This window comes from Chlorocebus sabaeus, chromosome 5, assembly GCF_047675955.1.
Source record: "Chlorocebus sabaeus isolate Y175 chromosome 5, mChlSab1.0.hap1, whole genome shotgun sequence".
In the NCBI taxonomy this organism is placed as follows: domain Eukaryota; kingdom Metazoa; phylum Chordata; class Mammalia; order Primates; family Cercopithecidae; genus Chlorocebus; species Chlorocebus sabaeus.
In genome coordinates, this window is record NC_132908.1 from 58,795,940 (window position 1) to 58,820,415 (window position 24,476).

A 24,476-nucleotide genomic window follows, 5' to 3' on the forward strand; every position below is an offset into this window, starting at 1 on the left:
AAATACACTGGTGTAGTGGTTGGCAATAAGTCAAAATGGCCAACTGAATATTATTGATTTGGGGAAATAACATACTTCTGCATTGCTGCTACTGTTGATATTAAATAGAAACTTTCACCAGAGTAACACATTTCCTCAATTATCACAGCCCAGCTGCATACATTTCATACTGATATTTGGCACAAAAATTCCACCTCTTTGTGTGTGTGTGTGTGTGTGTGTGTGGACTTACATTAGATTTTTTGTTGTTAACATATATTTATTTAAAGCATCTCCTACCTCCTTTCAGTCAACCCATACCCAATACTACATATCCACACAAAGCCTCCATCTCCCACTCTATTACTTTTGTTTTTTGTAATAAAAACATCAATCTGTGAGAATATACATGCAGAACACTTTCAACATTTTCAGAACAGAGTTTCAAATGTCGTGGATCTTTCATTTTTACTCCCTGTGACTCCAGTACAACACGAACAAACTGCAATTAAGTCTGAAATGTACACAGCAGTCATACTGATTACCATAACAGATAAATGAATAATAGGTGAAAAAAGTTATTCTGAACTGTATTCTTTCTACTGCAATTTGTGTGAAACATCTGATGACTTTTTCAGGGACTAACTCTTTTGTTCCTAACTTCTGTGCTATGTCAATTTATATATCTGCACTTCAATTACCTCATCTAAAAAATGAGAACAACAGGATTGCCTTAAAAGGTTAAGGTACGCTCCAAGTGAGAGTACGCATTCAAGATTTCCTTGTACTTTAAAACGTGGCCTCACAGTGAGTGTTTATCATTACTTGTAGATGACACTGCCAAATATCTAGATTTTTTTAAAACAACAAACATATTTGAAAGATTCTGGTGTGTGGGCTCTACATGGAGAGTCATGATTTTGTGATATTTCTACTCGCTATTTGCACCAACAGGATGAAGCAAATTCAGTCAACACGATCAATGTATCTTGTACATTATTTAGGGTAAATATAGAAGTCTCAGATTCCAAATCTATGTCAATTCATTTCAGGTCTCATTTCTTCAGTGTGTTTGTGTTGTTTTATAGTTTGTTCCACAAACACTTTCAGAAAATAACATAATAAAACCATAATCACATGTATAATTTTATGTAACACTGGAACAACAACAACAAAAAAGCAAATGCTCCAGAGTAAATACCACATTCAGTTTGACTCATGATCAATTCTTTAATATTTACATAATACTTTTGGAGAAATTTGAACTTTTTTTCCCCTGGAGCCAGGAAAATAATAGTGCATTACTGAGAATTCTAAATGTGATGATGTGGTAACAAAAAAATGTAAAAATGGAATGCAGTTTTACACACTGTGAAAGGATTACATTGCAAATTTGATTTTTTATTTAATGTCAACAAAGTTTTAGTGACTGCCCCTTAGTGCCAACTATCATAGAACTATCATGTTTGTATGTGTGCATAATATTAAGAGGAGTGATATGATATAAACTCAGAAGTGATATGATCTAAACCACAGCTGAATTGCATAGAACTTTATATGGTAGTAGAAATATGCTCTGTGTTATCCAATATGGTAACCACTAACTATATGTGGCTATTTCACCCTAGCTATCTAGCTACTGTAACTGAGAAATCAAAATTTTTATTTTATTTAAATTAATTTTTGGTAACTTCAAATTATTTTTCTGAAATTTCAATGAGCTATATTTGGCTAGTGGCCACAATATTGGGCAGCACAGGTTGAAACTGAGGTAGAAATCATCTTGGCAGCTGTGTGGAGATCAAAGGATAAGAGATGAGCAAATGAGGCTGTTATCACTATTCAAGTTAGAGATGATGGTGTTTGAGCTTAGGAAGTAAAATAAACCAGGCATAGTGATTACTTGAACATGGAAAGCAAAGGAAGTGAAGAGGTCTTGAAGAAACACTCCTATATCATGTTTGTAACATGTTTAATTAATCTATATTGCTTTTCAAGTTAAAAATAGTTCTGTCTTATTTTCTTTTACCCATTCCTATGTAATTATTCAAGTACAACAAATGGATCAGAAATATTCACATAAGTATTAGCAAAAGATGACTAAATATTTCTAGAAATACATGGAATCTGGAAGTTCTGGTGGCTATCTGAGATTTATCTCTTGTGTGTGCTTCTCTATGACGGGAGGTTACGAGTTATGAGGATAAACTCTCTCACACCAAAGCCCTGCTGATGACCTTGATCCTCACGGCTTACCCCCAGGACACAGGAAGCCCAATCAATTCCTATGAATGTCCACAGGTCCACAATGACCCAGCAATGCCAAGGGCAATCTAGAAGTGAAGAGAATCTTTCCCTTCTCTGGAATGACATCTTTTTGGAGCTGTTGATCATGCCTGTCATACTTCTCTCCATAGGAAATAGAGTCAAGGTTGATAAACACTAATAGATAACAGAACAGAGATGATGAAGTATAGAAATAGCATCTTACAATGTAACAGTCCAGACCATAGGACCAGATCCAGTATTGATATTTAATAATATATTTAATGCATTTATTGAATCTTTCCTAATTCTTGGCCTTTCTGCTAAACCCTGTATATTAATTTTTCACTTAATCCTTCCTGTAATCTAGTGGAGTAGCCCATTATAGACTTTCTTGTCTCTCAATGTTTATAGTTGTAAAATGGGGATAACATGCATTTCCCCTGTCATAAAGTTAGTAAGAGAAACATGTATAATATTTTGACCATAGTATCTGTCACATAATAAACTCTTATTAAATGTTGGAAAGTTATGAAGATGGTGATATTTGATTATATAAGTGGCTTCCATTTTGGTAAAAATCATTTACAATATAGAAAAAAAACATGTTTAAGGAAAGCATGCACACCAAAATTAATTTTTAAAGTACTGTATAACTATGTCAAATTAGGTTTTGTAAAATGTCATAAATGTGTATATAATTTGAAGTTTTAATTGGATATTAAGGTTCATTTAGCAAATAATAAGGAGTTTGGAAAATACTGGAAATGAACTGTTGAGCACGATATGGTCTATTAGTTCTTTTTTTTTTTTTTTTTCCTTTTTCCCCAAAGACAAGGTCTCCCTCTGTCACCTAAGTTGGAGTACAGTGACACGATCCCAGCTCACTGCCATCTTCACCTGCCAGGATCAAGTGATCCTCCTGCCTCAGCCTCCTGGGTAGCTGAGATTACAGGTATGCACCACCATGCCCAGATATTTCTTTGTATGTTTTATAGATAGGGGGTTTCACCATGTTGCCTAGGCTGGTGGTCTCTCAACCTTAAAATTAGAGATGCATTTATATTCAGATGATGTGCTTGCTTATTTACACACTATATACACTATAGTAATAGGATAAACACATCATTCCAGTGTTCTTCCAGATGTAGTTCTTTCTGGGAACAAAAATATTTTTTTAAAAAAATGCTTATTCCTAAGCGCAATGTCTACTCACGTGGTTTCACCTGGTCTTGTACAATTAAACAAATGCAAAACCCAAGGTCATGTATTTGATGTCTAATAAAGGTTAGGCAGAAATGTGTCTTCTTTTGCCATTAAACAGACAATTCTCTTCACCACAGTCTACACCCTGTTCCCCTTCCACACTTGTTCTGTCCAATTTCAGATCCTTGGCTTTGAAAGGGGCTTTAGGTATTTTCCTGTGCTTTGTGCCATTAAATGTATTTTCCATGACTTTGACCCTTTTTAAGGACTTTCATAATCTGTATTCTCCTTTACTATGAAGGTGTGAACCTCAATAGATTGTCCCAAACTTGATTTGTCCCCTATTGCCTGTTTCAAAGGCACTTTGGCTAGACCCGTCCCATCCCCCAGGAAGCAGACTTCATACTTATGGGGTAAAGCTAATAAACCTTTGATAAATGAATGAAAATGGAAGTTCTCCATTTCTACTGTGCTGTCTTCTTAAAACATGCATTACTATGTTTTCCTCTGCAACATTAAGTCAAATCTGATTGCCCTTTATCAAAAGCAAAGTTGTATAACACATCATGTCAAACGAGAATGTAGAAATATAAGGAAAAATAAAGGTGTAGTTACAATGACTCCCATAAATATTTGAACATCAGATAAGGATGTCAATCTCCCTTTGTCATGATGCAAAATAGACGATTTATTTTGCCTTATGAGTGTAATAATGTCAGATATCATGACTCAGCCTACACAAGCAACTTTGTTTCTCTCAGAATATAAGCATTATTATTAAGTTTTGTTCCCTACAGAATACAGAGGCTTCACCAATCAGAAAAAAAGCTGATTTTAAACCCTAGATCAGCACTTTCTTTTTTGTTTCTCTCTCAAGATTCTTGTGCAATTTTTACCACCTTAGATCACTAGTTTTAAAATATTTTACTAATACATGTAATTTGATTAATATTTATAACTAATAGCCAGGTCTAGTATATGACATTGATAATATTTCAGGCAACTTAACTCTCCACTATGAGGTTTGCATCTCAAAATGTGTAACAAATATGTATTTATCCAAGGGAAGACATTGTAGGTTGAGAAGTGTGCCCTGTGCTATCCAATATGGTAACCACTGTGGATTTGGGAGGTAGACAGCTGGCAGTGTGAATTCAGTAAAATTACTTCATTACTACAGAGTTTCAGTGTGCATATGCATTATAGGCATGAAGAACTGCTGTGCAGATTGCCCTTCAAGGGAAGGGTGCCAGAGATGTGAGGGGTGTGGTCAAGGGATAGCCTCCCGCTACCCACTACTTAGGGTCCACCTCTGTTTCAGAAAATTCCCTTTCCAGAGGTTATCTGAAGACTAAGCAAACAGAGGTATAAAGGTCCTACCATTTTGGCATGATATAGGACTCCTCTGACGAGCAACACTAATTCCAAAGGAACCCACCAGTCTGGGCCAAGGTTTGGCTTGGACTGAGTTGCAGTTTGATTTCACTGTCTGTCTATCATGCTCCTGCTCCTTTCCTTTCACAGGTGGTAATCCCTAGCAAACAGCTTTCATTTCAGACTCCATGTACTTTCAAACCTGTAACACATTTGTTTAATGGGAATAAGAATATGTGTAATTCAGGGAGTTAATGCTACAAAGTGTAAATGAAATATATGCAAAAAGAACTGCACTAAAATGCTAAATATGCATGAATAAAGATACATAAAATATTTTTTCATATCCTTTGCTGAAAACCTAGTGTCGTACAGAAGAATGCATATTTGAGTTTCATGTACACACAAATCTATTTAATGTCAGTTTCTTGTTTTTGCCACTTCGTTCATTTAGGCAGAGAAATGCTACTGAAATCAAAGAACATGCGAAGAGATTAAAGTGCAGAGACTAGGGTTTGGCTAAGGCAGTTGACAGCCTCAATTCCAAACCCTGTATTATAGCCATCACTGAGATCAGAAGAAGAAAAGGAACAGGTGAAAAAAAACCCACAGATTTATAATAAAACCACGAAGGAAACAAATTCCTCACTCTTAGCAGGGAAGCATCACAGTATTTACCAGGGTACCCATTGCATCCTGCATCAGGGTTACGAAAATGTCCTCAAAAGCTATGCTGAGGAAGCCAGCATTTTCTGGCAGATTCAACATGGGTGCATGCTGTCATGGGTCCATGAGTACTAAGATTCCAAGGACTCTAAGGCAATGATGGGAATGACAATTCTCATCAAAGGTAGCTGTATCCTAATACAAAAAAAGTTATTTGACTGCTAAAATTTTTTCAATTATTTTGAGAAGTTTATTTCAGGGAGCTTTGAGACAGAGTAAAATCCTGGAATGATATGGGAGTTGACTGTTCAAATTACGGATGGAAACCAAACCTCCATCAGTCTTGTGTAGGGGGTTACAAAGTTTTTTGTAAAGAACGTATTTTAGGTTTTGCAGTCCCTAGTGTTTCTAGCACAGCAATTCAACTCTGCAGTTGTAGGGCATAAAAGGATGACGGTGACTGTGGTCCAATAAGACTTTACTAGACCGGGCACAGTGGTAGCTCACGCCTATAATTCTTACACTTTGGGAGGCCAAGGCGGGCGGATCACCTGAGGTCAGGAGTTCAAGGTCAGCCTGACCAACATGGAGAAACCCCATCTCTACTAAAAATACAAAATCAGCTGGGCATGGTGGCCCATGCCTATAATCCCAGGTACTCGGGAAGCTGAGGCAGGAGAATTGCTTGAACCCGGCAGGTGGAGGCTGTGGTGAGCTGAGATCGAGCCATTGCACTCCAGCCTGGGCAACAAGAGCAAAATGCCATCTCAAAAAAAAAAAAAAAAAGACTTTACGAAAAAATAAAAGAAGTAGCAGGCCGTATTTGGCCCACAGGCTGAACCCTGGCCTAGTGTAATGGAGTCAAAGTATTCACTAACATCATGGACTTTTGTCCCTTTAGTAAGCTCTTTAGAAAGAAAAACAGGTGAAGTTCCCACATGTTCTCATTCATAAGTGGGAGTTGAACAATGAGAACACATGGACACAGGGAGGACAACATCACACACCTGTGCCCGTCAAAGGGTCGGGGGCAAGGGGAGGGAGAGCATTATATACCTAATGCATGCGGAGCTTAAAACCTAGATGATGGGTTGATGGGTGCAGCAAACCACCATGGCACATGTATACCTACGTAACAAACCTACATGTTCTGCACATATATCCCAGAACTTAAAGTAAAATTTTAAAAAGAAAAGAAAAAAGGTGAAAATTATGCAGTCATGGGCAACACAGTCTATTGGCAGAAAGCGTCATGATATTTTCATTGTTCAGTGTACCGGAATTTAGAGGACAGATCAGGACAGGAGCCTGAGTGCCCTCTTTTACATCAGCATGGTTCTCAGCATACTTTAGATGCTGTGCAGAACAAAACACGAAGTTCCAAAATCGAAGATGCTACTTACATTCTCCCCTTAGAAGGTGCAACTCACCGGTGAAGTCCTATAGCAAAGACACTGGAATTCAAAGTGACCTGGTCTCCCTATCTTTAGTCCCAGTAGTGATTATTAGAGCTCCATTAGGGAGTCCCTGCCCTTGGAGAAAGACTGTGTATCTATTTTTCAAATTTAAATGGCATAAATGCACTTTTATATCATAAAAAAATGTTTCGGTAAACATTGGTTTGCAGCCTCTGTATGGAAAATTTATAGGAAGATACAATTGTGAGCCAACTGCAAGTGAAGATGCTATTTAGAGCCACACATAATGAAATAAACCCCTTAGTTATGAATCAGTTATTATATTTCACTGAACTCCAACTGTTTCTTTCTCACTGCTTAATTTCATTCTAGCTTTTGTTATTATGCCTAAAGAAACCATTTTAACATTTTCTCACATGCACGTTGAGTATCAAAAATTCCATCTACAAGTTTTCAGCTTTTTGCCTCTAATTGCTCCACTGGTTACTCTAACTGCTTTAATAAATAATATTATCTGAGTTCTGCTAGTTCCAGAATTCTAAGGTCCCTGCGTCACATATTATTTATTATTCCTCTAAGGAAAAGAAGGAGCCTTTTTTTACCCAAATAATTTCTTTATAGTCAGAGAGGAGAGAGAGAGAGAGAGAGAGAGACAGAAAATGAAGGGAGAATAAAAATGTGAGAAAACAATAAATAAAATCTACCCTTCAAATTACTACAAGGTTCTCTACAGGGTGAGATATTTTCACTTTAACATTATTGGCATCCTTGGATATCTATGAACTTCTATTCAAAATGCATTAGGAAATGTTTTCCTCCATGTGACCTTAAAGCTCTACAATTCTATTTTGTTTACCATTTTCAGATAGCATGTAGAAAAGACTAGTTAGATAAGACCGGGCGCGGTGGCTCACACCTATAATTCCAGAACTTTGGGAGGCCAAGGCAAGGGGATCACGAGGTTAGGAGTTTGAGACCAGCGTGGCCAACATGGTGAAACTCCGTCTCTACTAAAAATACAAAAAATTAGCCAGGTATGGTGGTGCATGCCTGCAATCCCAGCTACTCAGGGGGCTGAGGCAGAAGAATTTCTTGAACCTGGAAGGCGGAGGTTGTAGTGAGCCGAGATTGTGCCACTGTACTCCAACCTGGGTGACAGAGTGAGACTCTATCTCAAAAAAAAAAAAAAAAAAAAGACTAGTTAGATAACTGTGAAGGGCTTTGGTTTTCTGGGGATATTCAGCCAACAAAGACAGATATTATGTCTTTCTAGAAATTTCTTTACAAAATGTAATAATTGGACAAAACGTCAGTTAAAATATAGATAAATGACAAGATGAATTAATGTAAATGAGTGAATGAATGAGTTTCTGAATATGTGACTTAATGAATTAATTACCATTAGTTGAATTAGCAGGTATAGTGAGTTTTTTGAAACAGTGTGCTGTTTTCAAATTGGGGACAATCAAATTTTTATCTGGCCATGACAGTGCAAGAATTAAATGAAACAAGTTTTAATTATTTAAAAATACTAGATTATTATACACCGTTGACAGGAATGCAAAATGGTGGAGCTGTTATGGAAAACAGTATGGAGGTTCCTCAAAAACTTAAAAACAGAATCACTATATGATTAAGAAATCTCACTTCTGAGTACTTATCCCAAAGAATTGAAATCAAGATATTAAAAAGATATTAGCACTCCTATGTTCATTGCATTTACAATAGCCAAAACGGGAAAACAACCTAAACATTCATTGATGAATGGATAAAGAAAATGTGGTATAGAGAGACATTGAAACACTATTCAGCCTTTAAAAAGAAGGAGATCCTGCAGTACACAACAACATGAATGAATGTTAAGGACATTCTACTAAGAGAAATAAGCCAGTCACGAAAAGACAAATACTACATGATTCCACTTTTATGAGGTATCTAAAATAGTCAAATCCAAAGAATCAGAGAGAAGGATTGTGGTTGCCAGAGACTGGGGAAAAAGAAAATGAGGAATTGCTAATCAACAGTCATAAAGTTTTAGTTATGCAAAACAAGTAAGTTCTAAAGATGTGCTATACAATGTTGCACCTATTGTTAATAATACTATATTGTGCGCTTAAAAATGTTATAAGATAGTGGATCTCTTATTAAGCGCTCTTAACACACACAAACACGCACATCACAAACACAAGCTCTTCACCAAAAATGAGAGTTACTGCAAGATTGAGGAGGGAATCAATCAATACACAGTCTACCATCTAAATTAATTCCAAGTTTTCTACAGTATGAAATATTTTCACTTTAGCATCCTTGGATATCATGAATATAAAGAGTGTTTTCAGGAAAACTGATGATGAACAGCCACCCTGGTAACTCAGGTGAATTATAGAAATGCCAGAATACCAGTAGGAAAAAAAAAAATGCAATGCTCCTGTGTTGAGTGGGTATTTATATTCAAGAGAGGAAATAGGACAACACAGCACTGTGGCCACAATGATTATATGCTGACCTCCTACTCTGCCTGCTGAATGGCCATCATTTCCACTTTTAACTTAAGCAGCTCATGCAGCCTCATTCAATGTGAACGCTTGGGAAACAATAGAAAGTTATTTCCTTAGAAACAATCACATCTCAAAGCCACGGTACACCCAATACACACTCGAAATAAGTTTATGAGATGAGAAAATAAAATGGGCCATAGCAGATTTACATGAAAGAACTGACTTATTTTAATACCTGTTCTGGGGTAGGAATGCTTACCTTAAATATAAATAATTTGCTGCATATAACAACTTTTCAGAGTGTCTGTCACAAAGTATGGGCTCAGTAAACACCGACTGTCATCATCGTATTCCACTTTCAAGAATCCATAATCTAGAAGCGCATGCATACGTATAGCGGCCAATGATAAGCAGAAACTTGTATTTAACCTCTCGTCCTGCTTCTATGTGATATATCACCAAGTACAGGAAGCTAATCCTTTTTTAAGTTTCCTTCTTTATAAAACTGAAATCATACTGAGTATTTCTTGGTGTCATTTGTAAGAATTAAGTGAGATAATATATAATAGGAGCTTAACATGGTGTCGGATTCATCAAATAAAAATAACATTGTTTTCCCCCTTACCTTGCCCATCACAATCTGGTTCACAGCCAAAGGTAATAAACCCATATCAGGAGGCTAGGCAGATGAGCAAAGATCACAGCATTTATACTCTGGTTAATTCCACAGATTTGGTTTATTTTTCTTCTTTCCTGATATTCAGTGAGGTCATTTAGAGAATGAGTAGTCAATTATTTCCATTATAATTGGTCCTACTCAGTCATCCTAAAGCTAAAGCTCATAGGCACAATTGGAGTTACAGAAATCACAAGGAAAAGAAAGGACTGTGGATTGTCGAGGCACCATCATAAGACCCAGGTGCACACCCCAGTTCCACTTCTAACTATTTGTGTGATACTGGGCAAGTTAGTTCTTTAATCCTCAGGTTTCACATCTCTTAAATAGGTGTAACTGAGACAGCCAAATGCCTAAATAGATAAAAGGTACCCGTAGAATCTCCGACCTGCCCCACCAGTGTTTACATCTGATGCTTTTGTGCAGATGAGGGAACTTCCCAGGGCTGTGTCTGAGCATGCCTACATGTGCACTGGGGGAAGAGGGCGGAGCCACGGGCAGGAGGAGGAGCCTGGCCTCTTCACTTCCCGTGTTGTGACCCCGGGGATTCAATCTGTGAGGTGGGGAGCCTGTTAGCATGACTCTGTCTTGCTTTGCTATTTTTTTTTTTTCTTCCTCTCTCCGTTGGCCCAATAAAATCCTCTCCTACTCACCCTTCAATGTGTCCACGTGCCTAAGTTTTCCTGGTTATGTGACAAGAACCCAGCTTTAGCTGAACTAAGGAGCAAACTCCTGCAACATGATGACTCCACATATAGGTGTTAGAGAATGAAATGAGTATATGTAGCACAGTTCCTGATATATACTAAGCACTCACTAGTAACAACACCCATAGCAGTAGCGGGAAAAAAAAATAGACTAAATGATATTAATTAGACTATTTAGCATATAACTGTCAAATAAAAAAACACCAGAATTCTGCACACAGTCAGCCACCTAGGTGAATCTCTACTAATATAAGTTTTAGGTTTTTAATTTGCTTTTAAGATGTGAACTTGATGGTGGCTTGCCTATTATTAACTGGTAACACTACTAGCTACCACATATTTTATTTAATATTGTCACTTAATCATCTCATTAACACTGCAAGAAAGTTGATATTATCCCATACGGAGGAGAAAACTGAATTTCAGAGAATTCCAGGGACTAGTTCTCTGACTGGGAAGCAATAGTGATACGATTTCAACCTTAGTCTCCCTAAGTTCAAAATATGTCATCTTTTCAATAATTTACACACTTTTATTTTACATTACTGAAAGACGTGGTATTGCAGAAAGTAGCAAGGAACTAATTAATGTTCCTACAAATGAGAGGGTAAGATGACGGATTTTTCTCTATGTCACTGTTCATCTTCCCCTCGAAAGGAATATACAGACATATACATACAGATAGAGATATAGTATTAGGTATAAGAATTCAAAAATACATGTTATTTCTAGCCTGACAATGTGCTCTAAAAAGACACTGAACTGCATGAGAAGCTGACTAACCAACAAATAACCATTTTTTAGCGTGGCAGATGCTGGGATAAATGCCTATTTCTTGCTGGATAGCAAATTAAGCATTATCCTAAAAGATGGATACATTCTTGTTAGTGTATAAAATAGAACAGTCCTAAAGAGAAAATAATGCATAGCTATGTGTTACCCAGTAATTCCCTGAATATCCATGTCCTCTGGTTCTGTCTAAAAAGGTTAAATGGCTCCAAATCTGTCCGCTAGACTCATAAGGAACTATGCATTGCTCTGGCTAGTGAGGAAATTTAATTTTCTTCTGAAATTAACCAATTGTGCGTAGAGAGAGGGAAGCTGCTCTCCAGATCCAACTGGGGTGGAGGTGGGGGCAGAGGACTGTAGAAATGCAGAACAGATGTTGAAAAATATGGTTTGTGATTCTTGAGTTCTCATCCGATGGAGCCAAGCCAGGTTTAATCAAAAATGTGTGGGCTTCCCCTTCTGAATGACACATCAAAGGCTGCTGTAAATGCTTTGAAACAGCATTCGTCCCTTCTTTGGGTAGAACCAGAGATGCTGAGGAACTAGCACTTGCCTGACATCTATCAGAAGCACAGATAGGCCGGTGTCATCAAATAGTGCTTTATCTGTCCATCTCTTCCTGGTCAAAACACTCTCAAATCCCCTTTAGCTTGTCTGAAAATGAAATGCTTCTAAGCTGGACAAGTTATTTCTAAACAGCCTCAAGCTTCCTCTACACAAACTTTCCTGCCAGTAACAGTAATAAAAGTAACAATAGCAATAGTAATAACTAGCAGCTACGATGAGAATCTTCGCTTGATTCCGTGTGAACTGGAATTAGTATCAGTAAATCTCCATTTTTCCATCAGTAAAATGAATAGATTATAAAATGTGCAGCCATATGTGGACAGCTATGCACCTGGATTTATAGCTAGCTCTGCCAATAAGATGCTACTATTATTATGGCATGAAAAGTTCCTCAAGCCTCATCTCTAGATGATCGAGATCGTGTCTCTGCACAGCCAGTCCACTCCCACTGGTACCATGTATTCCATGTTGGGAGCTTATGTTATTATGTTATTGTGCTGATATTTGAACCCTTATTTTCCCTAAGGATCCTTGGCTTGGCAGACTCTGGAGCCCTTACATGCTCCTGGCTGACAAGAGTAGAAACCTTGTGAAATCAAGTACTAAAACTGGTTCTCTGATCGGTCTCTCAGTGGAACCCATCTCATTCACTTCCTTCACATTCTGTCTTCTGCTTGGAGATGTAAAGGATGTGGCAACTACTCCTTTTTGAGTTCCTTTCAGAGGTAATTGAGAAACATAAAAACAGGGCAGATTCATCCACTCCACAAGTATCGTTGCCCCCATTCGTGTCAGCATTCCAGCATAAAGCCATTGCATAATTTCACGATATTTTCAGGAAATTCATGCCAAAGTAAATATTTTTGGATATTCCTCCCATTGCATTCAACATTGGCCCATTAATAGATATAATTTTCTTAGCCAAATATGGGCCGTTGTGTATGTCTATAGTTTGTGAAATTTCTTTAGAACCGAGAATGGCCAATGGACCATTTCTCAAATCCCCAGGTAAAGTTTCATCTTCTTAGAGGTTAGACTCTTCTGCAGGAAACCTTCTTTGTATCCTTATTGGCTGCAGTCTTATTTGTTGTTCTGAATTTAGAAATGATTTGCACTTAAAAACAAAAAGTGCTGTTCTGGGTCTGTAAATAATTTTTGTACAAACTCAACTTATTTGGGGTGCTGACTGTTCTGCAAGGTTTTAATCTCAGCCTCAGAGTCTCAGCACCCTTGTGAGTAACAGGAATTTAATACTTTTTTTAAAAAATTGAATAAATAAACCTACAGATAACTCACTTTACCAGGGTTTCCCCAAATGAAGTAATTGGAAGCATATCTGCCCTAGTTATCTGTGACTTGTAAATTGAAAGGGTTTGGTATGAGCTGACATCTAACTCAGAAATTAACTGGACAATTCTTTAAAATTGTATTCCTCCATCTACTTCTCACTCTCTATCTCCTTGATTTTGCAACAAATATTCGTAAGACAATATTTGAAATTCACATTCAAACACATCATTAGCAAACACTTCACCCTTGGAGACCAGCATAGAAGTTATAGATTTTCAGTGTGCTTTCGGGAGAAAGCTACTTAGCTGGAGAACCTGTACTGTCATTTGGGTGACTGGAAAAAGAGGAAAAGGTGTGTACAGTACAACAGAAAAAAAAAAATCAAGCTGAGCTTCATTTCTAAAGCAAAGGCAGAAAAGCTTTAATAAAGAATTATTTCTCATCCTGGGGAAAAATTTTGAGCAGAAAAACTATAAACAAAAGGTATTTTTGAAATGCAGAGAAAGATTTTTATCTAGGAGACACCAAACCAGATATGCTGACCTATCAGAAATGTCCAAGAAGTGATAAAAAGATAATTTCAAAGGTAAACACCAAATGCAGAAATAAGATAGGAGCCTCTTAATGCATTGACACAGTGGTCTCACACCTCTAAATTCTAATATATAATTCGCCATAACTGTCAAAAGAGACAGAGGATACACTAGCAATGCTTCCCCAAAGCTAAATAAACAAACAACAACAACAAAAAACACTAACAAACAAAAACATAAAAATAACAAGATCCACCTAAATGTATTGCAAACATTTGCAACTCTGCATTTTCATAGAGCTCTCTGAGAGCTGGAATAGCTGAATTCATCTTGATATTCCTGGCTCTGGGCTCTGTGTAGCACTTAGAAGGTACACATGTGCATGTACACACACCATACACACACACACACACACACACACACACACACACACACAGAGTATGGGCTAACCAACATTATTTGGTGATGTGAGCATAGTCCCAAGGGCGGCCACACAGAAAGTACATGCAAAGGCATTTTGCACTGATCTGCTTGTCATTTGCAGTATCCAGTATTCCTTTTAAAAGACAAATACCTTATAGGACTGGAAGTGATATCAGGGTCACGAGCAGTCACTTGCCCAATCACGGAGTTCAGAGCAGCATTTTCATGAACTTCAAGCAGGTAAGTCGGTGAAGAGAAGACCGGAGGCTCATCAGCATCTTCAACGACGATTTTGACTGTCGCCGTGTCTTTAAAGGGTCCCCTGCCACTGAAACGTGGGTCAATATGGACATTGGCTGCCTCTACCTTTAGCGTATAGGATTTTTTGGTCTCAAAGTCCAGAGGCTGTTAAGAAATGACAAAGATAAATGCTTCTCACTAATGACCACAGCAGCAAGAACAAATGAGTATAATACTGATGGATGAAAGTTATGTGCATTTAAACCCATTTGTGAGCCTTAATGGGATCACTCTCCAGTCCCCCCAGATTCAACCTGTAAATTTTACGGGCATTTATTGGTATCTGTTTATTATACAAGCTCAGTGAATCTAATATCCTATTGTTTTGTTTTGTTTTGCTCATTTCACTTGGAATTCACAAAATATTCACAGTCATGAATTGTGCCATCAAAATTTCACTTCAGAGTCATAATAAAATTTTACTAGTGACAGCATGACCTGCATACTAATCAGCCACTTAATCGGGCCTCTGCTGGTGGCAGATAAGGCGACATCGAACACAATCTCTATCTGGGAAGAATATTTTATCATCTCTGCAACAGAGTGTGAAATGTAAAGAACTAGAAATAATCATTGTTTAGTCCAAGGAGACATTATAAAGCATAATTTAGCACTAATCCCCACAAAGAGTATTTTCTGATTTCACTTTAAAGCATTGCTACTCTACTGATCATGTGGTTAAAATGAGGTTTATTATTTTTTAGGACATTCTTAGAGGCTCTCTATTATGAATTTATGCTATGAGGCAGGTGGGCATGTAAAGAAATATGTGCACCGATACATATGTATGTACTTGTGTTTATATTTAGAAGAAGAAATTATGCGAGCAGTATAAATAGATAACTGAATCTAATTGTGCCCCCACCAACCACTTAAAAGCAATTTGAAATTACCTCATTGCACCATTACTGACAATGTGTCTGACATTAATACTTCATTCCCTAAAACTCTGAGAGACTTTGGTCGATGACCTAGGTAAGTAAAGCTAGGTAAAAAGAAGCCACCTTCAATAAGCCAGAAGCCTGTGTGCATTAGCACCTTTATAGTCCAATTTTTGGTGAATCACAATACTTCAGATTTCAAGAATGCAAGTCTATCGAGGTTCAAAGAGACAGTATACAACTGCATTACACATTTCTCAAAAGAAATATAACTTTAAATAGGCAATGAAGATTTTTAAAAATAAGCTAGAAGACAAACTGGCACCAGTGAACTCTTTCAGAATTCCAGTACAAGCTTCATTATATATTCTTATTTCAAACTATTGTGTTGGTTTTTACATTTGAATTCTGATCTAATGGGACTTGGCTCCTTTTTTCCCCCCATATCTTCTAGTAAACCAGGCAGGCACTCACTTTCCTACCTATTCTAAAATTACTAGGCACATGCATCCATGAATAGATCATGCAACATCAGCATATTCACAATTTGCCAATCACCTTTACTGTAACAATTTTGAAATTTCAAATTCTTCGCAAACATTGTTAAGTGTAACAAATTATGTTCTGCTTAATTCCAGCTCAACATAACGACAATGAACCCAGACACATTCTGGTGTCCCAAGAATTTTATTGGACAAAAAACAGGGCCTATAAATTGTAGAAATACAACTCCTTTGCACTGTTCTCTAGGGTAAAATACATGTTTTACTTGGTGTCAAGGTGTATAGTATATGCTTCCAAGTTTAGGACTAACAGCAAATAAAAATAAAGCAAATGGCTAATTGTTTCAGTTTATAACTGCACTTTACGGCAAAAAAATGGGAATAATAACAATAAAAATGACATTAGGAATCATTAGTCAAGGAAAATGTGACTCTGGGTTATTCAATAATTGACTCAAATATTATGCTATACTTTATTTCAAACATGGCTTTTTAAATGTTTTGTAGTTCTTAATGCTAAACTGAAACCAAGATTTTGGTAGAAAGATCGCGTTGCTCAGCAGAGAGTTAAAATAAATGTAGACATCTTTCTCAAAATTGATTTTTAAAAATATTTTTTATAAAAAAGAACATCCAGAAAACTTTAGGTTTTCATTGTTAAGACCTCTTCAGTGGGGGCGATTTTTAGAGCAAGACCATTGGAAATAGGTCTCCGTGTGGCACAATGGAGATTCAGATAGTAACCTTACACTCATATCTACATGATGCTGATGAAGAAAGTGAAAAAAATTATTGACTCCCAATTGTGTGGTCCACCATCTATCTTATTTGAGAACAAGCAAATCCATTTAAAAACTAGTTTGATCTACTTCATGACAAAGGTTTGAAGAACAGTATTGAAGAAAATAATCAGGATTGAGGATCAAAGAGTATTTTCCTTGCAAGTGCTTTGTGACTATAAAGTAAGGAACTATGTTCTACACATTTCTTATGAGTGTAGATTTTATGATGAGAAATATAAATGGAAAATGTCGTACAGAATTTTTTTACATCTACCATAAAAGCAAGAGATTGCTAACAAAAGCAGTCTCAAATTTTCCTACATTATTTATGCTTGTTATGGAGATGTTTCTTTCTTCAATGGTAGCTCCCTATCCAGAAGCAAGGGAAAGATGAGCTTCATTTCCCATGATGCTCAAACCTCTGAGCCATAGTTTGGAGTATGCAATGGTAGCAGGTTTGGCCCTGTCCTTCAGGCACTAGAGAAAGCCAGGATAACTGAACCAGGATAACTGAACCTGAATGTTCTGCCTGTTTTTTTTTTTTTTTTTTTTTTTTTTTTTTTTTTTAAACTTTCCATGAAAGCATAGCCTTCAATAAGGACTTGGGAAGCTTCAGTGTATTTGGGGAAGATATTTCAGGAAGCAAGAGTTCAAACATGAGGAGAGTTATATACAGAAAGGCTAAAAGCCACTGAACTCGTCACCTCTGTGGGCAACTGAGGCCTGTTTTCACTGAGAATCCTTTTACAACCTTAAACAATATGACTCAGAATAGTTTCTTCGAACGATAGTAACTGTCTACCAATTTTTCTCCCCCTTTGGTTGAGGGCTGCCTTCACAGGATATTGACTTCCCCACATAGTTGAAGTGCCCTGTCTAAGGACTCAGTAAATTCCTGTGGTTATGGGTAATAGGTAAGTTGGAGGAGCAGCACTATTATGGTAGCCATTTACCAGACCTTTAGCAGAAATGTGAAGGGGGCCCAAGAGATACGAGGTGCCAAAAGGATACGAGGTGCACTAGTTATCTTGTCTTATTGCTCAATGCTAAACGTCTACCAGCTCTACAATTCTGTCAGGAAGTCCATACAAGTACCTCAACTTTAAAACTCAAGTTTCAAAGAGGTATTTTGAAGATGAACAAAAGTTTCCTTAGCTTACTTTTCTTAGCCTTATAATGCCATCCTGGGCCTGGGCATCAGAAGTGATTTCAAAAAGTGCTGTTCCATCTCCATCAATGATGTCATATGATGACTGTGCATTTTCACCAATATCCTGATCATTGGCCTTCACCCTGCCTATTGCAGTGCCAAGAACCACATCTTCCGGTACTGAGAAGTGATACAGGCCTTTGAAAAGAGGAGAAAAATGAGCGTCACACAAATTCCAACCATTCATTCATTTATATGACAAATATCTTTTGGTCACCTCCTTTGTTCTGGTCATTCCTTTATTTATGCTACCAATAAAGTGATAGAAGAGACAGAAATATCCATTTCCATTGTGGAATGTTCAGTCTTTTAACTGAATCAGAGACAAACAGTTCCCAGAAGAAGGCATGATCCCTTTTCAATACTCTTCTGAGATATGAAACTTACTCAACCATATGTTTACCAAGTGTATATTTGGAGCAGCTAAATCAAGACTATTAGGGAATCTATGTGTGTATTTTTTTTCCTTTTTGCCGTATAATCACATTTACTGCCCATGGGGATATTCTTTGTTGCCAACATAAAATATTAAGCTAATTTCAGCACAGAAAGATGCAATGTGTAACACACTGGAAGTCACTTTTGAACGTACCTTTATATTTACAGACTTTTAGACCATTTTTGATAAAATTCAATTACTGAACTTTTGCTGTGCCCTGCAGCAAGCTGTTCAGACACATGAAACACTCCTCTTGTTGCTGAAGTTCTCATTGCTCTAAAGACGAAAATCCTGCCTTCAACACTTCCTAGGCAAAATACAATCAAGTGTATCTTCACTCTCATATTGGGGCAATAAAGTGTGTCTAATTAGTGGCATTAGTCCATTTTTAACTCAAGTCACTTCAGTTGTTATACTGCTGTCACTCACTTTCATTGGTGTAGAGGAAGCTGTTGGTGTCCCAACCATAACCCCTGGCCATTACTACTGTAGTGTACACCTGTCTTACATCTAACTGCCACTCCTGCATTTCTTTGCCTGAGGGTTATTTCTGGCCTTCAGAACCCATTTTGCCCACTGAATGTCAGGCCAGAAATGCCAGAAAATTAATGCTTCCTGCAGAAACAGCCCTCAAAGACTCACAGGAGTTAGTATATAAAATTCTAGGTCTCTCCATTCTGTGACAGGATAACTTTGAGTTTTTTCTTTTCTTTTCTTTCTTTACAGTGGTCCAGAGTTTCTCCAATGGGATAAAGTTCCAGTAACCCACAGTAGTAGCTGGCTCAATAATGCACCTTTTTGTGTGTGTGTGGCTATTTCTCTCTCTCTCTCTCTGTCTCCTTTCTCCACTGGTATTTCTTGGTCCTATCTCCAAGTTAAACTCACAATCAAATTCTTGTCTCAGTGTCTGCTTCTGCGGAATCCAAACTCAAAACACCAAAAAGTTTTAGGCCCCTTGCAACCACAACGAGGGAAAATTAAACATTCAATGACCTAAAAACCCAAAAGGAAAAATCAAATCTGGAGAACATTACCTAATTCTCATTTGAGCTCAAATCCACTGAGTCCCTCGGATAAACTAAGGCTCCTTATACTCAACATTAACAGCAAGGTTTCTTCTAGCCCTAACACCCCTTTACTTAACAATGGGATAAAAACATCTCTCTTAGAATCACGAAGTTATAGGACTGGGGATTAAAACATTTTCCAAATAGTTTTGCCATAAGGTAGGCACTGAAAATCCTCACTTCAAGCAAAGTCTCCCAGTTTTCTTATAATTGGTGTAATGATTCCATTTTCCACAAACTTTATATTCCAGGTAAGGTTTGAGATGATCTCTTTCAGTATGCTTATTAAATAAATAAGACAGCCAGGGGCCATGCCGTGCTGCTAGTCCTACATGGGGAGTCTTGGGAAGCCAAACAAATGGAACATACCTTTATCCATTCCTATTCTGTGCCTGCTCCTCATCTCTATCAGTGTGATCATACTTAATAGTTATTATCTCTAAGAAAAGGCACACGTTTGAAATTGATCTGCCACTATTGGATTGAATAATCATTTTCTTATAAAGAAATATGGCATCTTGCTGTATTCACTGTAATGCAATTGCAAAGGCAAAAAAAGTGAGGGAAAGATGAGAAGAAATGGTGTTCTCCATTTCAATAATTTTGTTTAAAAGAGTTGCATTGTTATCTGATTTATGAATTGCCAGATGTAAAAATTCTAAAATTCTTAATGAAAATGCGTCTCCTCTACTCTTTCTAGCTTGGAATTTCTTCAGATAAATCATCAAAGATACCTCAAATGTGTCATTTTCAAGCTCTACACACATTTGTCTCTCTCACTCTCCCCTCTCTCTCCCCACACCCACCTTCCCTCCTTCACCTCTTTAAAAACCAGATTTCCTATGGTATTTTCTATACCAACAAATAGAACCAGCATGCATCTAATCTCTCATGTTAGAAATATGATCATCCATCTTCCTCAACTGAAAATGCAATCTATCCTTAGACTTTTGTCCTCTCTAACTCAACTGTGCATCACACCCACACACTTTTCTGTGCATCCAACACAACCACCCTTGCTTGCCAGGGCTACCATCACCTTTTACGTGAATGATTGCGAATAACTCTTTAACTGGCTGCAAAGCAGAGAAGACAATGAAGGAAGGCTAGACTTAATTTCTTTCCAATTTCCCTGGAACCAGAGCCTATCACTCAAGCTGCAATTTAAAATCTTTAAATGGTCTCCTAATGATCTTAGGATAAAGGTTCTCATACTTAAAATGGCCTTCAAATCCAAGTATGGCTAATTTCTGTCTAATCTAACTCTCCAGACTCTTGCTGCAGCACTTTCCCCGGCACCCTCTGCTCCAGCTGCAGTGAAATTATTTCCATTCCCATACACGGCTGTACACCATCCTTCCACAGGGCTTCTTTTGTTTTATTATTGACTATATTTAAAGTGTACACTATGATGTTTTGATAAAAGAAACCACTGCCTTGGAAAGATGTCTGCACTTTCATGTTCATTCCAGGATTCTTCAGAATAGCAAAGAAATGGACATTACCCAAGTATCCACTGACAGATGAATGGCTAAGAAGTTGTGGCGTGTATTTATACAATGAAACATCATTCAGCCTTTAAAAAGGAGATCCTGTCATTTGCAACAACATGGATGAACCCAGACATATTATGTTAAGCGAAATAAGTCAGATCAAAGGAAAAAGAAGTCCTGCCTGATCTTACTTATATGTGGAATCTTAAAATAATAATAATAATAATAATAAGTATGTAGACACAGGGCTTTTGAACATCCTTTTTAGCTGCACTATTCATCCTCTCTCCCATGGCTTCACCCTGTTCCAACTCATGGTATTCACTTTTTCATATCTCAATTCAAGAGTCCCCGTATCAGAAAGGCCTTATCAAATCATGTCTCTGTCATATTACTTGAATAAATGCTCAGAAGAAAGTGTTTGATGAGAGTACAATAAAGTTGCCAAATAATGATTGTCTCCCTGATTCTTTCATGTTGGCTGCCTAGAATGCATGCTGTTGAAATTTCCAAGGGAGAGCATGGCTTTAGCAGGGAAGAGTGGAGTCTTACTGATGTCCTCCCAGTTGCAGGAAGAAGGAGTGTACGTTTCGCAGCAAGCCTACTGCATATTTGTTTTCCCTACCTTGGGTACTAGATATTTGATTTCCTTCATACAACAATGGGGCTAATAACAGAGCAATATCTGAGCTTCATTTTCATCATCCTCTCAAGCTTTCATAAAGAGAGATAGTGTGCAAAAGAGAAAGGAGTGCACAGCTTGCAGTCAGACATACTGGTTCTAATTCTTACTTACTACATGCTTGATGTTTGGAAATGTTATCAACTGCTTTGTAATCTGTAAAATGGGAATAAGTTTAGTACCAAAATCATGCCATACCTGGCACATAATAAGCCACTCAATAGTTGCTGTCAGGTTTTAAAATATGACTAAAAATTATAATATAAATTCCAATGGAAACATCATACCAAGATTCTCATCCAGTGCAGGAAATTAACTTACTCTGTGCAAATTTTGGAGGATTGTCATTAACATCAGTAAGAGTCACTGTAAGTGTCGTGGTCCCAGACAGGCCACCAGAGTGTCCACCCATATCTTTGGCTTGGATAACAACCAGGTACTCCTCCTTGGCTTCTCTGTCCATGTTGGGAAGGGCAGTTTTTATAATAGCTGAGGGGGAAAATGGAAGAATGGCTTTCAGTCAGAGAGCTAAATAAAAAATGAAAGTATTAATCTCACACACGCACATACAGAAACACACAAGCATACACCAAGTCCCTACTCAGATAATTTTCTGTGTTCTTCTGACATTTGATTTGTGTGTGCCTGTTATATCAACGAGAAAGATTGTGGTCATAGACATTTACAGATAATTTGCAAAAATGTGTTTTATAATGTATAAAAAAGAACTTGCAAAAATATATATTAGAAAATAAACTGAATGACATCCCTTGTCTACCAAATTATAAAGTACATCAGAACACAGTCTTGTCCACCCCAGAAAACCCTGGAAGTGAAAGAATCCTCCAATTTATCACAGATCCCAATTCCCCTAAAAGAGGAGTAAACACACAAATAGCTTGAAGGCTATGAGGTCAAAGATAAATTATTCTGAAGTTCACAAATACATTAGAGAGATGAAATAAATAAATGCATCATTAGAATCAACTCAGATGAACAAAATAACAATCAGAATTAATATAGTCAAGTGTATTAAGTTCTAATCTACTGTTCAACTATATTTATATTTTAATTGTTTAGACACATCTTCTCTTTGTAAAAGTGTAGCAAATAGTTTAGAAAAATAGGAAGATAAAGGAAAAGGTGAATACAATATAAAATTACATAAAATACAATAAAATAATCACTGCTCAAATCTTAATATTTTTTCTTCTGTTATATATTCAGGGTTTCATGTGGGCTTGTCTGTTTGTTTCACTGGTAATTTAATACCCTTGTTAAAGATTCAAAATTTGCTTAGATCCTCCTGAAGTTATTTTGAAAATCAAAAATCCTTATTTAGCTCTCTCTCTCTACCTCCACATAGTTTTTTCATAGATAATGCTGACATTTTGAGGTGCAAAATTACAAGGCCATGATATGTACACACACAGAAATGTGTGTATAAACATTTAACCACAGACATGATCGTAATATAGGCAGCATTCTGAGACTTTCTCTTTTCACAGGAGATGTTTTTTAAAAACTTCCTCATCACTGGGTAGAAGTTCACCTCATTACTTCCTACAGTTGCATAATTTTTCATTGTACAATATACTATACGTGGTTAAGGCATTCTCATATTGATAAATGTTGTAGGTATTTCATATTTTCCCATGTCACACAACTGACAGATATATTCGTATGATAATATTGTATTTTTAAATTTCCTGCATTTTTACTTAACTCTATGTCATAAGATGCCCCTTACCCATATTGCTAAATGTCCATAATAAAACTTGTTTTGACTAGTCCAGAATACTTCTATTGAATTGATGTGTGTTACATTTCTGGTCAAGGTAAAAGGAAGACGTCCAGATTAAAGATAATTTAACCCCTTCACTTCTAACCCAGGGGCACCATACATGTTCAATTCAAATTAAAGCTGAGCCATTGCCTTGGCCACTTCTGAAGTTGTAATTCTTTTTTTTTAAATTCATATAGTTTTTAAAAATCATCTGTCTGTAAAAGCATTGCAAGAAGTTCAAGTCCCTGAATCATTTGAGTAGCAAATGAGTCCCAAGAGTGACCACAGAAATACAAAGCACCTACACAGGGAGCAGGCTCTGGGGAGAACTGTGAGTTCTTATACACTTTATTAGACTCTGACACAATTTAATAATAGGGCTTCCCATTCAGGGAGCACTGAATTAGATAACCTTGCTTATTTGCAAACATTTGTAATACTATGATGATATTTTTCAATGCAATGCTTTGTTTCAGGATTTGATCACATCATAATGTAACTCATAGATCATACCTATATAGTTAAAAATAAAAACAGAAAGAAAAGTAGAAATATGTCAACCATTCAGATTTAGACCACTGTGAGGCATTTTTGAGAAGAAAACAAACAGATAAGCAAAACACAGCAACAAAGATAACAAACCTCATTATATTAGCATGTTGAGATACCAAGATAGCTACTCTGCTATGAATATACAATTTTATAACCTAGAATATTTTCATTAGGGCTCAGATTTTCAGTAAAGAAGATAAGAACATTGTTTTCCTCCCATGACATTTACATGAATGCTTGTACCACCACATTCTAAGGTCATCATTGATTATGCCACCCATTGGACTTTGGAATTTGACATGGAGCTTCTAACAGTCAGAGCAAAATAATGTCATTCTCCAAGGAAGGCAGCAATATTTTTCAAGAAAGTTGATGAGGTGAGGTCTATGC

The 24,476-nt window shown here is 37.0% G+C and overlaps 1 protein-coding gene across 3 annotated transcripts in view; it reads right to left on the reverse strand.

Moving 5' to 3' along the window:
* CDH8 (cadherin 8) overlaps positions 1–24,476 on the reverse strand; it is a 417,595-nt gene that overhangs the window by 185,508 nt on the left and 207,611 nt on the right. For all 3 annotated transcript variants that reach the window (XM_007993552.3, XM_007993550.3, XM_007993547.3), the window contains exons 5-7: positions 22,070–22,237; positions 18,018–18,205; positions 14,543–14,796 (exon numbers count right to left, since the gene is read on the reverse strand). In XM_007993552.3, coding sequence (XP_007991743.1) covers positions 14,543–14,796; positions 18,018–18,205; positions 22,070–22,237 — 610 coding nt within the window. The remainder of the gene's footprint in view (positions 1–14,542; positions 14,797–18,017; positions 18,206–22,069; positions 22,238–24,476) is intronic.